The sequence below is a fragment of the Copadichromis virginalis genome, linkage group LG5, assembly GCF_057382275.1.
Source record: "Copadichromis virginalis isolate Kocher_CV1m ecotype Utaka linkage group LG5, C_Virginalis_male_GT1.1, whole genome shotgun sequence".
NCBI lineage: Eukaryota > Metazoa > Chordata > Actinopteri > Cichliformes > Cichlidae > Copadichromis > Copadichromis virginalis.
Window position 1 is genome coordinate 33,547,945 of NC_140622.1, and position 19,838 is coordinate 33,567,782.

Here is a 19,838-nt window from a genome sequence, read left to right on the forward strand (position 1 = left end):
ACACAGAAATATTTCCTGATCTGCATATCCAAGCAATTTTTTGTCTAAAGAAGACAAATCAAAGGGAAAGTGCACATGTGTTCACCAAATCTATTCTCTGAAAGCTGTTCATGTTTTCACTTCCATCATCCACTTGACCCTTCTGTGGACGGTACAAAAGACTATATAAGTAATATGTATCTCACCTCATGCTTTTTATGCCTGCGAGTCTTTCAGCACTACAGCTTCATGGATAAACCAGTCGCATAGCCTTTATAGCACTTTTGTAAAGCTAAATAATGATTTTGTGACTCTTGGGAATAAGATATTATCACAGTAGACCATTTAGATTAAAATAGTTTCCTGTGTTGACATACTTTGATCCCTAAAAAAAAACATCACGTAAGATGAAATACCCTTTCTCATTTTATAGGCTACCTATTCAATGCTAAATAATGTGGTTGATGCCTACATAATTAGACTCTTTTTGAACAACCCGTTTTAATGGTTTTGCTTTCTTTCCACTGGCTTACTCAGTATCTGGAGTACTTGCTTATAATTTGTGCTACACTGAAGCACTAGCTCATTGGCTATAATAAAAACTAGATTTCTACAAGTCAAGCTACTTGATGACACAGATGTGAAGGGAAAACACAAAGGATCTGTTCAGCACATTCAGAAGAATAAGGTTTCTTGCTGCAAGAAGACACATTAATAGTAAATACATGGACACACAGTGTTCCTGTATAGTGGAGTTACAGTGCTGAATACAAAAATAGCAGGAAAAACAGAAAAAAAGTGGAGTCTCAAAATAGAAGTAAATAGAGATTTTGTGTCCAAAGTGAAAATTCTGAGTCTGTGAGGGAGAACTGGTTTAAGCAGAAAGCTGAGCCAGTAGAACATTTACAGTACCTGCAACCTCTCGATCATGGCAAACAGGTCCGAGGTCTGGAGGAAAGAAATCCAAAGTTTTAAAAAGGGTATATTTGTGGTGATATGCTTTCCTTCTCGGTGTTTACTTTGATTTCATCTCTGCTGAGTGAAAAAGCTTCCTGTGCACTCTCAAGGCAAAAAATTTCCTGTTGGAATCCCTGGCACTATTTAACGCCTCATTTTAGTACACCCTAACGCATCCCACTTGACACCAATATCACTGAGGCTCCCTTCAGTGCCTGGAGAATCCCTCGCTCCTCCACGCTTCAAGACAAACACACTGTAAACAAGTAACTCTTAGGGGGAAATGAGCATCAAAGCTCCATGGTGCTTCTCTCTGTTGCTAAAGCCAACAGCTCATCTGACTCTGCGCAATTAGCTGGAAGACACTCAGGTTTTGGTGTATGAAGCACACAGTCACATCACATGTGTGAATGAGACACACTTCACACTACAACCTATCAGGCAACAGGAAGAGTCCAAAACATGACATTAAAATAAATTATCATACATGATCTGGCAACTCTGTTTGATATCAGCCATGGTGTAATCATGATGCTTGGTAATGAGCACGTGTCCACTTAGCAATATTAGTATCAATTCCCTAAGTGGACACACAGATTTCAATGCCACTACTGGCTTTTCATTACACCCTAAATAATATATTTTTGCTCAATTAGGAGAATCACTTGTTGAGGTTAAGCAAAAGAAAATGCCCTTAGGCATGCACCCTCATCTGCAGAGGCCACATTAAGGATTTTAAGCAGCTCCAACCTGAGCTGAAGGAGGAGAGAACTGCAGCAGCCCTGACAGCAGTGCCTGTTGTGGGGCGAGCCCTCTGATCACCATGTAACACAAGTGGACTGAAGTGCCAAGCTGATGTTTCCACATGACAGATTAAATTTACTGAGGAGCACTGCAGGGGCTTGCTAAACACACACACACAAACACTAACACACACACAACAACAGGATAGAATACACATGTATGCATACAAACATTTCACACATGCATGTGCTAAAATATACTTGCAAACTCATACATATATACGCCTCCACCCATGAAAGCATGCTTCACAAATGCACACACATCTGATCCTGACCTAGTAAAGCCAAAGGTGCAGCCCCAGTCTATTGTTCTATGTGAAAATAAACAGTGCCATATGATATTCAAGGAGATACTGCTCTCTTGACTGCAAAACAAACATCAACAAACACTGTCCTAGGCTGAACAGATTATCAGTGAACCACACAGACTCCACAGCAGCCACGTCAGTGCCGAATTCTTTTTTTTTTTTTTGAGAGAGAGAAAAAGAAGCGGCGCACTCCCAAATTGTGGAGGCACTCTATGAGCACAGCAGCACACAAACCCTAACAATGCAAGGAAAACCATCTTATTATGAGACATACAAAATATTTACATAATGAAACCAGGTTACCAAGGTATGTGCTATTAACAGTTCCTTCCTAAAACAAAAAGATTAGTGAAGTGTTATCTGTCTGTGCAATTAACACAATTTCATTACTTCCTTTTCTACAACACCACACATACTATATTTATATTTGTGTTCCCGAGCAAACTTAAGAGTCAAGCAAGATAACAGAAATAACAAACTCAGTTCCAGCAAATGAAAAATACTCACATCACTTAAGCATCGTCTCTTGAAAAAAGGCTTATTGGGGGGACTACTGAGCAGTCTATCCAATAAGACAGTCTCAGCCATGCTGAGCTCCGTCATTATTCCACAAGTACAGATGCAGTCAAGCTGACAAGAGCGAGGGTGTTGATGTCACTGTCAGCCCCAAGGAGAAAGGCGAGCCTGACAATGACACTTTACATTCACTGTCGCTCAGGCAGTGGATTTGTGGGGAAAAAAAAACAAACTTATAGCTGTCCATCAAAACCCATATCTGTGTGTGAGGTAAAAGCAGCATGTGCTGTAATGTGAGGATATTATTGCCCTTCCTTCCCCTTTTCACCCCCCACACCCAACCCTCCACACCCCCACGGCAAATAGAGCTATGGTAAAGGAAGTAGGACGAAGGGAGGAACAATGTTGCTCCCCTCCCTTTGTACTCTGTGAAACCGTCTTCTCTTTTTCGTGCACACACACTTGCATGTGGACTTAAAACTGCATAGTTCTCTTTTTGCTGTATCACAATATGAGAACATTCTCTTCCTCTTTTCATTCATCTCAAATTTCTCAAGTCATGAGTCTCATCATCTCTTTCCCGTTATATAACTAAAGACCAACCTTACAGCTCGAGTTTCCCTGTGGTTTGCACTTTGAGAATCACTTCATTAAAAGACAAAGTAGCCCAAAATAAATGAAAGAGAAAATCAAGAAAAAAGACGATGAACAGAAAGAAAACAACAACGTGAAAGCTCAAAGCTTGCCTCCACTGGGGTAAATAAGTGAAGCTAAAATCTGCTCAGCGAACCTCAGCAATTCTAAAAATCATTTGTGCATAGTTAAAGATGGGTATGACACAAGAGTGCAAGAGAAAGTAGAAGAGAGAGAAAGAGATAAAAAGACCAGGGAGGCACTCTGGGATGAAAGGGAAGCTGTTCCTTACAAGCAGAACTTTTTCTTGGCTCGTCTCTTGATCAGGCCCTCCTCCAGTATCAGATATCTGCACTGACCCACTTCAAAAACAGAGGGAAGCTTTCAAAAGGATACATTTTAGCAATATACAGTATAAAAAGCATTTATATTTTACAATCAAGGATGAACATAGCCACTGGTCTTCACTGATTTCCTTTGAGGAAAACTAAAGAGTATAGGGTGACAGGATGACATGGTTTGAACATCTCGTATACAGAGGTATACATTCAGTAGAGTGACACTGCACCATGCAATTTAAACACTATCCCGAGGGTGCATTTTATTACTTTTTAAAAAATTTATTAGCTAATCTGTTTATTCAGAAACTGGCTTTAGCACTAGTTCACTTACAAAGTTACACACTTGCCCAAATGTCATGTAACAGTGGTAGATGACAGCAACGAAGTTGTGGGCAGAGAGTAGTGAATGCTATTCAGATTCACAATTAGTGTTAACATTGTTTCAGTTACAAAGCATACTGACTGTAAAGTCATGCTGGTGTGTGCAACATTTTAGCTTAAGTCGGTGGGAAATTCAACAAGCTGTTGCACAATCTTGATTTTAATAAGTGCAGTATTTGGTGTGATTTTAAGGAACAGTGTTTACTAAAAAAAAATGCTGTTGGTTGCACTTCCACTCTTCAGGACCTTCAGTCTTTTAAGCTGCTCTTTTGTCTCTGCCCTTAGAGACGGTTTGGAGCTGCTGCAGTGAATGTACTGTTAGCATGAGCTACACATCTCTTTTTCTTTGAGTGGATTATAGCCAATTGCTGGGCCTCAGATAGAGTGTGCGAGTGAAAGAGGCTGAATAATCAACAAATTCATTGATTGACTGATTTGATTGAATGGTTGTGTACATTTAAGTATAGTATGTCCATGAAAACATGTACGGACTATTTACATCAATGACCCATACAATCCAGACTTTTATCCCGCTCTGATTCAAATGCTTACTTCTCATTCTAACTATTCAAAACTAGCGCCTTTTGGATTTTGACAAACAAACTGCCAACACATGAGTCCAAACCAATATTCCCACACCTCTTCACACTCTTTTCATTTATTCTATCCTGTTACTCTATCATTAATTTAGGATTTACCTAATATTTGTTTGATTTTATTCTTATTCATTTTTTAATCTTCTTATTCTATTTATATTTATATTGTATCCTGTTCTTATTTATTTTATCATTTTACCCTATATATATTGTATTGCGTCATATCTCCAGTGTTTCCTTGGAGGGCGCTCTCTGCACCGGGGCTGTTATTGACCGTGGCTGCTGGGTCTCTCGGGTCCTCTCAGCCTGGCTGGGGGGCTTCTTTGCCTCCCTCCTGTGTGCCCAGCCTGGAGGCTGCGGTCTGTGACCGGCTCCCGGTGCAGACGGCTCCCTGTTATAGTGTTTCCTCACTTGGCTCATGCGAGCCCAGCCCAATTTTACTCTTTAAGTGTGCGCGTGTGTGTATGTGTGTGTGGGTGGGGGGATATATGTGTATTGAGAGTGTGGGGAGTGAGTTGGAGGGTGGGGTGGGCTGCTTTTAACTATGTAAAGCACTTTGTGCTACATTTTCTCTGTATGAAAAGTGCTTTATAAATAAAGATTGATTGATTGATTGATTGATTGATTGATTATACTCTGTGGGTTAGCTGCTTTCTCAAAGGCAAATCCTTGAGTAAAACAGAAAACTAAACTTCAAGAGAGTCGACCAATGGGCAGAGAAGCCTAGTATTTCAGCCAGAGAAAATCCATTGTGGTCCATTCATCGGGTCTGGCGCAAACTAGCCTGACCTTGCTGTGGCCACATTGGCCTCAGGGACACAAATGGAGTTCACACAGATGGCCCATTCCACTCCATCAACGCCTCAGATGAGTTGGTTGATTGCCACAGAGGTTAAGGTCTGCAGAACTTCTGCTCAGTTCTCTGTATGTCCAAGCAGGTTTCCTACTGTCTCACTCCAGTAAAAAGGAAAGAACAAAACATTTAGACACAGATATCCAGCAAGAAAAAAGACGGCAAAGATAATGAAATTTTACAAGAGTTTAATTAATTAGTGCTCATCTATTAATGTTAAACCGAAAGTGGTTAATGACATAATTTTAAAAAAGTACTCAACCAATGCAGCAGTTTTTATGGCGCTTTTATATGAGATAAAGTTTTATTTTTTCTAATCATTCGTCTACCCGTTGCACTGCATCTTGGCTGCAGAGAGTGTATTAACATATTTGAGGGTAAGAGGGTGTTACACTTGGAGCAGCTAATGTAACCTCAGTCACAAATGAGGAGTAGTTCACAGAGGTCCGCTAAGCATTTTTTTTTAAATGTCAAAATCTTCAAGTTTATTCCCCTTTCTTAAACTAGTACTTTTTAGCTCCCTATGCAAAGTGACATTTTTACATTTATCACCTAAGGCAATATATCAGGCTTTTCCCAGTTCCCATTGGAGTCCTGAGGCTTTTTTTTTTTGGTTTTACCTGCGTAATATTCTTATATAAGACCTGCAACTGTACCAAATCAGAGTTTTATAATCATCAGAGAAATCACTTCATAAACATGTGCAAATGCATTTGTGAATCTGAAAAGGGATTCCTATAACTATGCAGCTATGTCTGTAAGCAAAGCTTAACAGGCCACCATTAGTGTATTAGTATACCTCATATCAAATGAAAACACACAATATGCACTTAATAAGTTGCATTCATTATACATTTCTGTGATTCATCTAATGTGGATTTGTTTTACTTAAGGGGCTTTTAACTTCAACCACTAACATTTTCTATAGCGATAAAAAATAAAGCATTACAATATTAATTAACTTCATTGTTTTAACAGCACTAGTGGGTTGAACCTGTTAACCTTTATGTATACATACTTCCTGTAAGTAATCCATTTTGGAAAAAACAAAAAAATAACAGCTCACTCTCGCTTCTTTCCATTTGAGACTGTGGAAGTATAAATAGCTCTACATTTTGACACAACAAACCACATTAAGAAACAAGAACATCATTTAAATCATTTGAACAGATGAAATGCTAAATCTATTCCTGAAACTCCATATGTAGATTATTAATGCCTTGCAAACTGTATTTCCCTTACAAGCATGACAGAAATACCCCCACTGTGCCTACACTGGTATGTACGCTATTAGAGAGGAACAACTGCCACAGATCTATATTTGTCCCGTAAGCCTGTGACAGAGGGCACAGACTGTCAGGCTCCACAACAGTCTGCCAACCGGAGCTACCGGGGGTGAAGGCAACAGAGAAAATTTTCACCTGGGGGTAACAGTTAAAGAATTTGATGAGCTAAAAAGAGAGAGGGCACCAATGAAAAATTAAAGACACAGATTAAGGGCGAGATGTATGTTACGTATATAACATTTCATATGTAGCCCAGTTTCAGAGTAACTAGTTTTATTTTACATCTCCTACTGTGAGAGAATTAAGATGCAAATAACGTGCAAGATGTAAAATTAATCTAAGAAGTGTAACGACTTGCAAATTATTTTTGCAAATCTCATAAACCATATCAATTGTTTAAACTGAAACCATTACTTTTTAAAGAAAAATACCAAGATCAGGCTCCCAATTTTAAATTCCTCAAAGTCAAAATGTAACGATTTTGAATATCTCATGATCTGCAGTGCACAATATCATTAAATAGAAGAGAATCTGGAAAAATCTCTGTGCAAAAGTGGAAAGGCTGAAAATCTACATTGGATGGAGATTTGCTTTCATTGCATTCTGTTTGTATTTAAACTTTAGTAAATGTAATGTCAGATTGAGCTTAAAAGACTGCAATGTTAGTCATAGAAACATGTCACTCCAACCAGTTGTCACTGCGAGCTCTTCATACATTAATGCCTGGCTGGAACCATCAGATTTCATGGTGCTGGTATTTAGTTGTACCAGTTTGTGTGATCTAGTCCCTACTTACTCCCCATGCCTTGACATGGATTTGAGATCAGAGTGATCAGAGTGAACCTAAATTCAGGATAACTAAAGTATACGATGTACAGAAAAAAAGAGCCTTTATTTTGCTGATTAATCACATGTCTGGAACAAAGGAAACACACAGCAGCTCTAGAGAGAATACATGTCAGCAAGACAGGAAGCACAGATGATCTGACAAGATAAAAAGGGAGACAGACGTATTAATACACAGTGGGCTGGTTAGTGAATGTCCAAAAGGAGGATAACAAGACACAGGTGAAAGCAATCGCACACAGGTGAAGACAGTCAATTGGAGGGACGATTGGGAGGAAATAGAGAGGAAGCAAAACTAACACAGGACAGGAAAGAAAACAGATCTTCAAAGTAAAACTGCAAATAGCCAAAGGAGACTGAGAAAGACATTCATAATAACGCAACAAGATTTGCAATGAAACACAAAGGACCCAAGGCGCAAACACAGAAATAAGACACGGGAGGCACACTTGATACTACAACTAATAGATGAGGTGTGAAGTCAGTATCACAAGAACTACAATTCACAGTAATTAGAATAATAAATCCTGAGTGCACTCTCTGGCTGCTACTGTTTATTTCTAATGTGATAGATGCACATTAGAGCTCTGAAACTTTAAACTGGTTACATTTAAACATTAAAGTCACATAATAAAGGAGAGATGGAAATAGTTTTCGTTTGTTGCCAGATCAAATGAATTAATTTTATTGATTAAGCAGGTATTCTCGGTGTGTGCTCTGTATTATAAAAGCTGCAATTCCAGCAGCGTAAAACAAACTCAGCAACAGATTAGAATCAAGTAAACTATAAAAACATTCTTACACGTTCTGCATCAGCACCTGAATGCATGTATATTCCAGTGACAATGCAATCCATAGTTGTTGCTGCTGTAACTTTACAGCTGGACCTCATTTCTGATATTAGAGCAAGGCACAGCTTAATAACTTGCACATAGAAAATATATTTGCACAGCAAATCTTTGTTGCACTTAAAACATGCTGTGCATAAAAGAAACCGTGAAAACATGGTGCTTTCAGATGGTTTCCAAAAGCAGCATGAATCAAATTTCCGAACATAACCTGCTCAAGACCAGGTTATGTGTTGAGAAAATGGGAGCCCCTTTTCATATGCAAGGTAGACCAGCACACTTCAGTAAAAGTCCTTCAGTTTCTAAAAAGACACCATAGGCCTACAGGTACAAGTGATCTGCTTGTGTTGTCACTGCCTCAGGATGTTTTACTGACGTAAACCAATAAAGGGAGAAATTTACCTTCTAATGTACGCATTGTAAGAAAGGATATTTGAACACAATATTTTCCTAAATCTTGCAGTAGTTAATTGGCTCAACCTGAACAAAAAGTAACAGAAAAAAAGGAGATGGAACATAAAAGCAGTGGTCTCAGACAGGAGTCACACTCCTTTCTTCCATGTCAGGCTCTATCTTTTTTTTTTTTTCATTGTTATTCTTTCTTATCCAGTAAAATTGTATTCCGGAGCAGTAAACCGCACATCGAAAAGTGACAGAGGTCCTGACCAAGCATCAGTACGTGAGAAAATGAGAGTGAGAATGTGCTTGTGTGAAATTTAATAAAAGCTGAATCACTAAGACTTCTGTAGCCGTACATACTTTTAAAAATAATTTTCAGTTTGGCCAAGCAGAAGTTGCAACAACCTATATGCGCCAATTATTTCAACTGCTGTCAAACTCTAAAACTGTTTCTTTGTCGGCTGCTGTCAGCTGTCACTGCAGTGTCTGACTGATGCAACCAGCTCCACCCCATTGATCTCTAGTTCCATCACAACCAGCTGCTCGAAACCACATCCATAGAGCCTTACTCAGTCTAGCGCACAACTTCATGACGGAGTTTAATCACATTCATTCCCTGCAGTGCAGACTATATCAAATGCACAATTACTTTAAATATATTCCAAATGAAAAAAAGGTCTTTGGAAAACATATAGCAGGATTAAATCATCATTTGTTTGCTCTTCTCACTGAAACATTCAGACACACAGGGGGATCACTAGGAAACAGTAATGTCATTTTTCATGCCGACAGGTTGGTCTATATGACAATATCTTGACACGACCTTTTGACTTTTAATACCACCATACTCATAAGTGTGACAGTATTAATTAAAGAGATATTAATCAGGGCTGTAATTCTTATCCCAGTAAATGCTATTAATCAATCATGCATAGAAGGGGATGACACGTTATGCCACAATTACTAATATTATCAATGGAACTGAGTTAACCGTAACTTTAAGTGGTAAAACCCTCAGTTTCACATTGTTCGTGTGGGATTCTTGGCACTGTGTCTGAATGCAAATGCAAACCTGATTAAAGAAAAGAGTAGCAGCAGCAGGTCAAAGCCTTGTATTACCTTTGAAAGTGAGGGGGAAAGAAATGGAGGGCGGGAATGTGCTAGTGGGGGCTCTACTTCATCAGAGATACGACGGATCCTTCCATCTTGTTTCCTGTAAGTCAGAGAAGGTGGAGGGGGGTATGGGGACAGAGAAAGACAAAGAGGTTACTAGTAGCCATAAGTCAAGTTTCTAACTTAAGCAATAAGTGCATGGGAAAATGCCTGCAATGCAATTGACACTTCCTACCAAAGCTATTATTACACCACAGTGTAATCTTTTTTTGGAAGTATTTGAAACCCCCCATCCATTGTGTTTACTTATTGTGCTCACAAGCAAGGTTGAATCTGGTGAATGTATTCAGAGGCAAGACCTTGAATCAGAAGACATTAGGAGAACTACACAGAGGAAAATGTAAGTGTGGAAATGAGGTGAAACCTGATGAAAATAGATATGAAGCAGAGGAAGAAAGTACCCTTCAGCTTTCATCTGCTAACCCACTGCTTCTTCTCTGTTCTTCTCTACCCTTTTTCTTCTTTGTGTGATTGGAGTGAATTACCAGTCTGACCAGGATCCTGGTCACAGCATATTACTTCACACTTCGTCTCACACAACAGTCAGTTGCTAGAACTGGCAGCCCGTCTGTGCATGCATCCTGTTCGCAAACCTGCAGCAGAGGGCATTTCTAAACACTGCTTGGGAGCAAAAGAAACAAAGAACAATAGCACAATCTGATTCTTTGTGAGAATTCAGTGAGAAATGGTGGAGATGTGTGCACTCACTCTCACATATTTCCATCATTCTGCCATTTTGGCACACGCCACAGTGGTCTAATGCTACAATAAAAATGATTTACACAGTGCTCTTTCTTCCGAGACAAAATCTGTTATTAGTTACTGCAGCACCTTGCCTATGTTGTCTGAATCTATAAGTCTGAGTAAACAGAGCTGCACTTTTATGACAACAGACTGCTGACCTGGAGCTGAGGTTAGGAAATATATTTATAACATAGCACAAAAACAGTACTTTGTTCTCTGATATCTGCTGAATTCAGGGAAATAACTGAAAGAGGATGCCTGATCCTTTTATGCTGGATCCTCAGCTTCTTAGAACTGACATTCCTTTAGAGTGTGAACACTGATGTTACATCTTTCAGAAAATACAGCTCGAACACAATAAAACATGTCAAATGCCGCGTGGAGCAAAGAGTGACGTATCAAAATCTGCCGACAAAGAAATGGCTTACTGAGTTTAAAAAGTCAGAAATCTGCATAGGCTAAGGTGACATTTTTGCTCAACTATCCGTATATTAAAAGACACAAACACACACAGACTTTGGAAGGTGTTTTTGTTTTACTTCAGAGAATATTCAATTATTTACTTTACATTCATGCCTTTGCTGAAGTTTCACTTAATATAAATGAAAGCGACCAAGCAGTGAACCTGGCTGCAGTTATGCTCTTGTCTCTCTAAATAAACTTGCATCTTATGCATGGGAGGTTTCCGTTATCAGTTAGCTGTCTCTATGCTAAATATGCACGAAGGTGACTTGAACCAGTAAACCAGGAACAAATAAAAAGAAACAGCCAAACAAAAAAGAAGTTGTGTGTGTCAGTTTCTACCATCACCAAAATGATTTATAAGGCAGATAATCAGCGTAGATTTACTGATGGGGTAAATGAGGTAAGCTTGATTCAATGAGACTGGACTGCAGCATTCTATTAAAGCAAGCACATGTTAACAAATACCACAATCCTGACATGTGACATGATAACACTGCTGCTGTGAAGGCCTGAGGTTCACTGGTGAAGGGAACATTCACCAGGGATGTTCTGCATTCTCTATTCGTCATTTTGGTTAGACTCTCATTTCTGTGAATTTTGGCTAACAGAAAGCTACAAATCGGTTTGTTCACATTGTATTGTTGAAAAAAATTACACAACAATTACAATACTTGGGGCTGTGGGTTTTTTTGGTGAACAGTTACCACCGCGCTATTCATTCATTCATTATTGCGATAATGTTCCTAATGTAGCATCTCAATATGTTTTAGCGACCAGGATTTCCCCAGTTTGTTTGATCTTGTTCCATTTCACACACTTCTTTGACCGGGGAGCAGTACTGTTGCACTCTTGGTGCAGGAGCACCTGCATGGTTGTAGTGTACCAGGATGGACCACAGCTTGGTTAAAATCTTTCCACTGGTTCTTGGGTGCCATGGATGAACACTTCCATCTGGGAGATCTAACAGCAAGTGCCTTGTAAAGCAATCAGGCTACATTTGACAGACATGCCTGCATCGATTTTTCTGAATTAGAGTTGCAACGGTTGCTTGGTGTGCACAGTATTGGCATACACAGGTGCTTGTAAGGTGGTTGAGCAGACTGACAAAGAGGATTTGGTGCGAGCGTTTCATCTGGAAGGCTTTAACCTTGCCCTTCTTGTCCTTCTTCAGTAGGATTCAGCACACAAAACCATAAAGAAGTGCAGCAATAATAACTGTGCTAAAGACTCACATTTTTGTTTGCATAGAGACGTTCACGCTAGAACCCATGCAGTAACGGAAGTTGAAGAAAGCATAGACTTGTCTTTGCCAATATGACTACTGATCTCATCAGACGTTTGTACTTGAGATGTTGGAGCTTCCTGGCTACTTCAAGAGACTCTGGGGCAAGAATGATGGCAAGTACTGCCAAAGCTAAGAACTTGAATCTTTGGGGAGCCAAAATGACTCAAGGCTGTTTCTAATTGAACACTAACGGTATGCATGAGCTGTATCATCTCTGCAAGGAAGGCTATATTATTCACATAGTTCTTCTACATCACATAGCATCTTCTACATGCATAATTTTTTTTAAACTCTGAAGGTGGCTACAGTGACTGAACTCATGACCTAGTCAATTAAAACATTAAAGATGTTAGGAGAAAGGGTAGAGACGGCTATCTCGTCTCATAACTCATGATCCTGCAGGGATTACAGTACGGATATATTTGATACAATTTTAAATTAATTTAATGTGACCAAAAGTCCAAACCAGGTGACTTTCATTTACTTTTGTAGAAGACAGTTAGATGTGTTTAGTGATGACAACCCCATGGGAGAAGACACTGAGTCACAGAAAGACTAGAAAATCCAAGAAAACAAAACAAAACACAGGGACCACAAGAGGTAGAATAAACATATAGACTCACAAAAGACTGAAGGATACCTACAGAGAGCTGTAATTACACAGGGAACTTATTAGGAATATGCAAACCAATTAAGGTAGGGCAGAGAGGCAAGGGCACAGAAAGCAGGACTAAATGGCGGAACGAGAAACACAAATAAATGAGTACAATTGAAGCCACTAAATATTTCAAGGCCTCTGACAGTGGATTATGCAGAGTGTCAGACAGGCATTCAAGAGAAAATAGATGGTGATTCCTTTTTTATCAATTGAATGCCCGTTCAAGCAGTTTGCTTACAAACAAGTGTTATTTCTTAATATTAAATGCTACACAGCTTCTCTCATTCATTATATAAAATGGGCCACAGTTACACTAAATACTCTGCTATGTTTGAATGAGCTCTGGATGTAGAACAGGTCACACCTTTGAACAGCAGCTGGCAGATGTGAGGGTCACTGTGTCATGGTGGTTGGGTGACTGGAACACAGGAAGCTCAACCCAAGAAACACCTATCTAGCTAGGTTAAACAGTGTGAGCTGCCCTGTCTATTGCCAAACAGCCAACCAATGATCCCAATTGAACGGTTTATTCTTTATCTAATTAATTATTTGCACACTCGTATTATTTAGACATATGTGCATACAAAGAAAAGGGGGGGAAAAGACAGAGAAAGAAGGTAAATCATGACTTATCACTTTCTCTCCTCTGCTGAGCAAAACACATTGCTCATACCAGTGTTAATAAAAGATCCTTGATCATCTGTTTTTATGGGCTGAGCCCACAGTCACCACCACAAACATAAATTTGTCATAGTTTTTTCTTCTTGACAACACCTATTTCTCTGTGGCATACATGCTGTGCACAAAGCTTCTCTTTTTTTTCCTTTTTGAGGTTGAATTCTTGTTACAGCTGGAACTGTATAAAGGTGTGTGTCACCTAGCAACATCACCTAACCCCTGAATCACTCTAAGATGCTCCATTTAAAGAAAATAAGCCCAAAATCTAGGTTACACATGAAAGTTGGGAGAAATTAAAATAAATATGGGCACTATTAATAAAGATAGTCTTTTTTTTAAAACAATTACCTCCAGTTATCCAAGTAAAACATATTCTTGATTTGCTGAATATTATATAGGACATGTATAAATGATAAATAATTATAAATAATTACCCAAATATGCCAAATATGCATTTTAATTTCAAATTTCTTTGGCTAACAGACTGTAAAAAGGAAGTTAAACAGCATGACACAGAGCCACTTTAAGCTTTCATTTTTGACACACTGATAACACCTAATAATAACTGCAAAATGCTCAGTCTATGCAACACTACCGATGATACCATAGACAAACAGTGAATCTGCATAAGAACTGATACTGATCTTCAGGCCTTTTAATTTCTGGATTACAGTCTTATTCTAATTTTATTCTTCATTTCTGCTCCCAGAAGTTTCTAAAATGGACACAAAGCATTCTGAATCTAAATCCACCAATTAATCCTGTGTTTACCAGCAGCAGCCTCCACGGACTGCCAGGTCATGAGCTCTGATAAGCATTCCAGCTTCCTGTTCTCCAACCAAGGCGCAGGCTGTGCGGCACCTGCAAATGCCAATGAGCGGGACAACACTGAATGCTCTACAAACTGGATTAAAAATATTATTTTGAGTAGTTTGTGTTTACAGGGGTACTGTAGTCACAGAGAGCATGCAGGGTCATGGTCAGACAAACAGAGGAAAACGCATTTATTTAGTTTATCAAATTAACAGTAAAATGTACTGGCCACGTAAATATAATTTCTTTTCTCTAAAAGTCACATTTGGATCCAAGACTATGAAACCATACCAGCAAAACTAGATGGGTGCCAAACTTCACGCGAAGAAATAATACATAAATACAACACAAACACACATCTAAATCTTTAAGCAGCAAAATAATAACATCAATTTCACATTAATAGTTATTATAGCTCTGTTACAAACGCCCATATTCTCAAATAGCTACAGTTCTTTGCATACCCTCCGTTAAATGCAACTGATCTATTCATATAACGAGAAAAGCTGCAGTTGTAGTTAATGTTAGTTATTACAAAATTGTGAAATAAAATCAAACATTAACCTTTTGATTCACACCAAAATAATTGCAATGTGCTCTTTCGCTTGTGCTATAACCCTCTAAAGGTTTAATTAAAATTGGAAAGATTATTTTTTGTGTAATCTTGCTAACAAATAGGACAACAGGACAAATAAACATTATTTTACAGCTTGACACAAAAGTTAAAATATACTGACAATTTGTCATTTTCTGTTTATCAGTTGTCTAACAACTCTGCCTTCAGTCAGCCTAAGGTCAGGTCTACAAGCATGAAAAAGCAGAAAATGGTTATCTAAAATGTTCATCTGAAGGGTCATCTGGGAGGCTCATCAGCGATAACCATCTACAGTGGTTATCAAACAAACAGTAGAGACCCCAGGCTAAATACTGGCTGAACATGAATATTGCACATGTCCGGCTCAATGATGCATTGTTTTTTTTGGCAAACAAATGATAACCACGGGCACTGCAGGAGGAGTCAGATATCATCTGGTCGAGTGCTGCTATGGTAGAGTAACCTTGCCTATTAATAGTACAGTAAGTTTATCCATTAAAGCTTACCATAATGGGTTTAGGAGACAACTTATGCACAGCAAGGAGACCTCGGTGCATTTTAAATGAGATCACAAATGCTACCCAGTGCTTTGTAAGTAATGCCTAAATGAGGTAGGATTAATGTATGCAACAAGAAGAAATCAAACTTTCAAACTTACCTAAAATAAGAGCATCATAAAGATCCACCCAGTTGTGTTTGGTCCAATTAATGATTTTAGGTCATATAGTTAAATTAAAACAAAAATCCAATCCAACTACATATGCAATTTGCACAGACAAATATAGTTATGCATTTCAAATGCAAATCTCCCAACAAAAAGCAATAAAACAAATAAACCACCACTAAATAAAGTCAGCACAAGAACAACAGCCCCATTATCTAAACCACAACATATTTATTTATTCCCGCTTTGCTTCCACTAGTACCGGGTGTAAAGCAGTAACTGTGTTTTGCTAAAATGGTGATCAAAATCATCATCATCATGTCAGCTTTTCCCTTGATGTGTCACCACAAAACAGAGCCTGGAGTTGCTGCAAAATGAGTGAACTAGAGACTTTGCTTTGGCAAAGCACAAACTCTGCGGACACGCTGGCACATTTTCTGCTTGATAACTGTTGACATTACAGTCAAACAAAACTCAAATGAATGTGAGCGCTCAAACAACAGAATGCTATTTTCCAATTCATCGTCCTTGGAGCGGCTTCAGGTTTCACTCTTCAATAGCTCTGCAGATTAAATTCTTGCTCTTGGCTCGGGCTTCGGAGATTCATAAATACTGAACAAAAATAATATCAGGATCACGTTTTAGCTTTAAGAGTAATGTCCTGCTTGGCTGCATCCTTCCTTTTACCAACAACAACACAGACATGGACATGCACACACCCACATGCACACACGCGCAGCCTCAAAGAGACAAGTACGCATAAACCCCTAAGCTTTGCAGGTCCACTTAGTAGAGAGCAACTAATCTAATCAAGTACAGCAGCTAATGCACAATGAAAGCAGAGTCATTTACTCGAGATGCCAGTCAGCCACTTCCTGGGTGGACTAGAGAGAAAGAGGGAAGGAGATAAAGAGAGCGAGAGAGAAAGTTCAACATTCAAAGTGGCATTTGATAAAGAGATCAATGCAGATCAGGATCAGACGGAAACACCTACACAAGAGTAAGACTGTTCTTTAGCTGTTTCTATTCTGTCATTCGCTTTCTTTCATCTGTCTATCTTGGGTTGAGTTTGGCTCAATTCATCTATCTTTCAGCAGTTCATCCTAACAGAGCCAGTGTGCTCCATCATCTCTTTCCATGCTTACCCGCCTGTAGTACTGGCTCACTTGCAGCTCAATCTCTCCTCAACAACTTGGTGTTCCTCTATGTATCGCTCTCTCCGTTTGTCTGACTCACTCTCTATCCTCCAACACCTGCTGTCGGAGATCAGCCTCTCTCCTGTCAGATGATGCTGAGAGCAGCCCTCCCTTATCCTCTCTCTCCGTCCTGCCCTCCCTGTTTTGCTCTCTCCCTCGCTTCCCATTCCTCACATGCATGCCAGCGTTTTCCTGTCTGGTTTTATTCCGCTGTTTCTTACTCTCCCTCCCTGCAAAGTATCCCCTTTGGTTTTCCGCCTTCCTCCCACTTTTTCTGATAATCTATGATCAAGATATGTCCATCCAAGTTTTGAGTGTTACTTTGCTTTGCATTTTCATTGCTTTTTAATAACAGATTCTTTTAATTCAAAATGACCAAATGCTGCAGTCGGATGTTGGCTTGAAAGCAAGCTTCTATTTATTTATTTTTTTTATAAAGAAAAGGGACATTACCTAATCTGAACTACAATATCAGATCTCTCTGTCCTATTATCTGCCTCACTCTGACAGCTTGTTTCAACATCATAAAACCCCTGCTGCACAAATTAGCCTAACCATTCCATTGTCCATTTGACACAACAGTGGCAGGCAGTTAGCTGAAAAGCTCTCCAATGTTGCAGATTTTGAAGCAGACTCACACATAATGGAGAAAATCACTGGCTCAGCCCACAGAGGAATAAGCGCAGGCACTGTTGGCTAATGCATTACTGAGTAATCACATTTTCCTTTTTGTTAGGAAGCTAGAGACATGTTACAAATCAAGGTACAAAATCTCACACGGATGTTTGAACGACTTGAGTTATTTTCTATCTATGTATTTCACAGGGTATAGTATACATAGTATGATATATATTGGCGAATTTTCATACTCAAATCATTACAAAACCTCTATCAATGAGGGACGAAAGACACAATTCTGGAAATAAACATTTCATCAGAGTTCATTCAGAATTTTTTTTTGTGACTGGCAGTAACACTCCCCTCTACAATGATGAAATTTTACTCTAATTTAGACTGTCACAATGTCCTCTTTTTGTTATTGCCAAAGCGAGGTTTACACTATCACAACATCTGTGGGAATTTTCTGAATAAAAGCTTTCAAAATCATCTTTAAATTGAGCACATTACTGGGCTGACCACAGAGTCAAGCTCAGTCTGCAATCCCAGTATATCAGCTGACAGCAACTCAGCTTAATGCCAAACCACATCAGCTGCTGCCTCACTTGCTACCATTCTTTATGCCTTATTGGCAAACTTCACATAGACCTACATAGGTAAAAACTGCTTAAGCCTGACGACAGCTGCTGCTCTCTGCACGTCATGCTGTAACCCAAGACCAAACGAACTCCAGCTTCCATATTGTGTCGGACTTAATCTGCTTTGTTCTTTGCTGGAGTCTTGTTCCTGTTCTCCATGTCCCAAAGCAAGGTCATAGAACCAAATACACCAAGTCTTCTTCTGACCAAAGTGTATTTGTCTCTTTTGGAAATTAATTCTACTCAAAATGCTAATATAGAGCGGTGAAGTAAGAGTCAATCTTTATTAAACTATGATGCTTATTATCAATACAACTAAAACATAAACAACATAACAGAACTGACTTTTCCCCTCCCCTAGTCGTCTAGTTTTCAGGTTTTTCCTTTCCTTGTGTCCTCCTGCCCTCATCCTGTACTTTCCTCCTGTCTACAAGACAGTAAAGGACAACACTATGGCTACCGCACACAGTCACAAAAACTTCTATAAAAGGCATTCACTAGATTTCATATAGTTTCCCAGCTTCTCATGTCCACCTCTCCGCACCAAATATAGAATAGTCGAAGAGAAGTGTTCGTGCTTTCAGATTTTAGAAAATAAGTTATTATTCAAAATGAGTCACAGAAATTTTTTTAGGAGAGGGGGTTGTGACTCAGCTTTCTAACACTCAGTGCTATTTATACAAGACTATCCCACACATACAGCAGTTAGGAAGGTCTGATAAATGATCGACTATTTTAAAGAGAAATAAAGAAGGCTCTACTTTTAGAAAACATCACTGTCTAACTGCTCACATATTTTCTATATGAAATATAAGCCAGGCTACAAGTATTACAAAAGCTGCAAGAGGATGTGACTCAAGGCTTTTGATGCTAGTTCACACCTACCACACCCATGAGAATATAATGTTCCGGGTAGCACATACACACTTACACAAGCCAGGGTGAAACAATGAAATGAACACAAAAACACAGTTTTCATTTATTGCCCAGGAGATACTGTTACACTAGATTACCGATATTCTGCTTTTGTAGCAGATAAAGCTGTGCTACCAGCCACCAAGGAAAGATTCCCCAGGGTTTGCAGGAATCACCAAGACATAGTTGAGCCCCAACAGGTAGAGCAGAGAGGCAGCATGAAGCATGCAGGTTAAGTACAATCAACACCTTTCTGCCTGTTAAAGCCTCTGAGCTGCCAGCGGGGTGGAGCTGGAGATGAAAGAGGATCTATGCTTACATGGGGCACAACAAATGGAAGTCAGGCTAGAAGCAGGTTGACTATACACATTATGACTACTTTTTTCTGCCCCTCAGAGTTAGTTTATGGGAATTCAGCAGTGTTAAGTTAACCATACAATTTGCAATTATGGGAGCAACTATATGTGGTTCATGCTGACTCTTTTTTTTCCCCCCAGTTCCCCTCTATGTATTTCTCACTGTGACTCTGTGTCTGCACTCAGTGCCCTCCTGAGGCAGCCTGACTAAATTTAACATTTACACACCACACACTGCACAGAGTATTCAGCATTTAAAGCACTGCTAACGTTTTAATTTAAAAGATTGTTTTT

The 19,838-nt window shown here is 39.2% G+C and overlaps 1 protein-coding gene across 9 annotated transcripts in view; it reads right to left on the reverse strand.

Annotated features, from left to right (window-relative positions):
• rap1gapb (RAP1 GTPase activating protein b) overlaps nucleotides 1-19,838 on the reverse strand; it is an 80,936-nt gene that overhangs the window by 19,110 nt on the left and 41,988 nt on the right. For 6 of the 9 annotated variants that reach the window (XM_085457449.1, XM_085457446.1, XM_085457443.1 and 3 more), the window contains exons 3-4: nucleotides 9,866-9,959; nucleotides 892-927 (exon numbers count right to left, since the gene is read on the reverse strand). In XM_085457449.1, the coding sequence (XP_085313575.1) occupies nucleotides 892-909 (18 nt within the window). In that variant the 5' untranslated portion in view covers nucleotides 910-927; nucleotides 9,866-9,959. Of the gene's footprint in view, nucleotides 1-891; nucleotides 928-9,865; nucleotides 9,960-16,673; nucleotides 16,706-16,966; nucleotides 17,088-19,838 lie in introns of those variants that run through there. The other 3 variants (XM_085457447.1, XM_085457450.1, XM_085457444.1) reach the window with 3 other exon arrangements.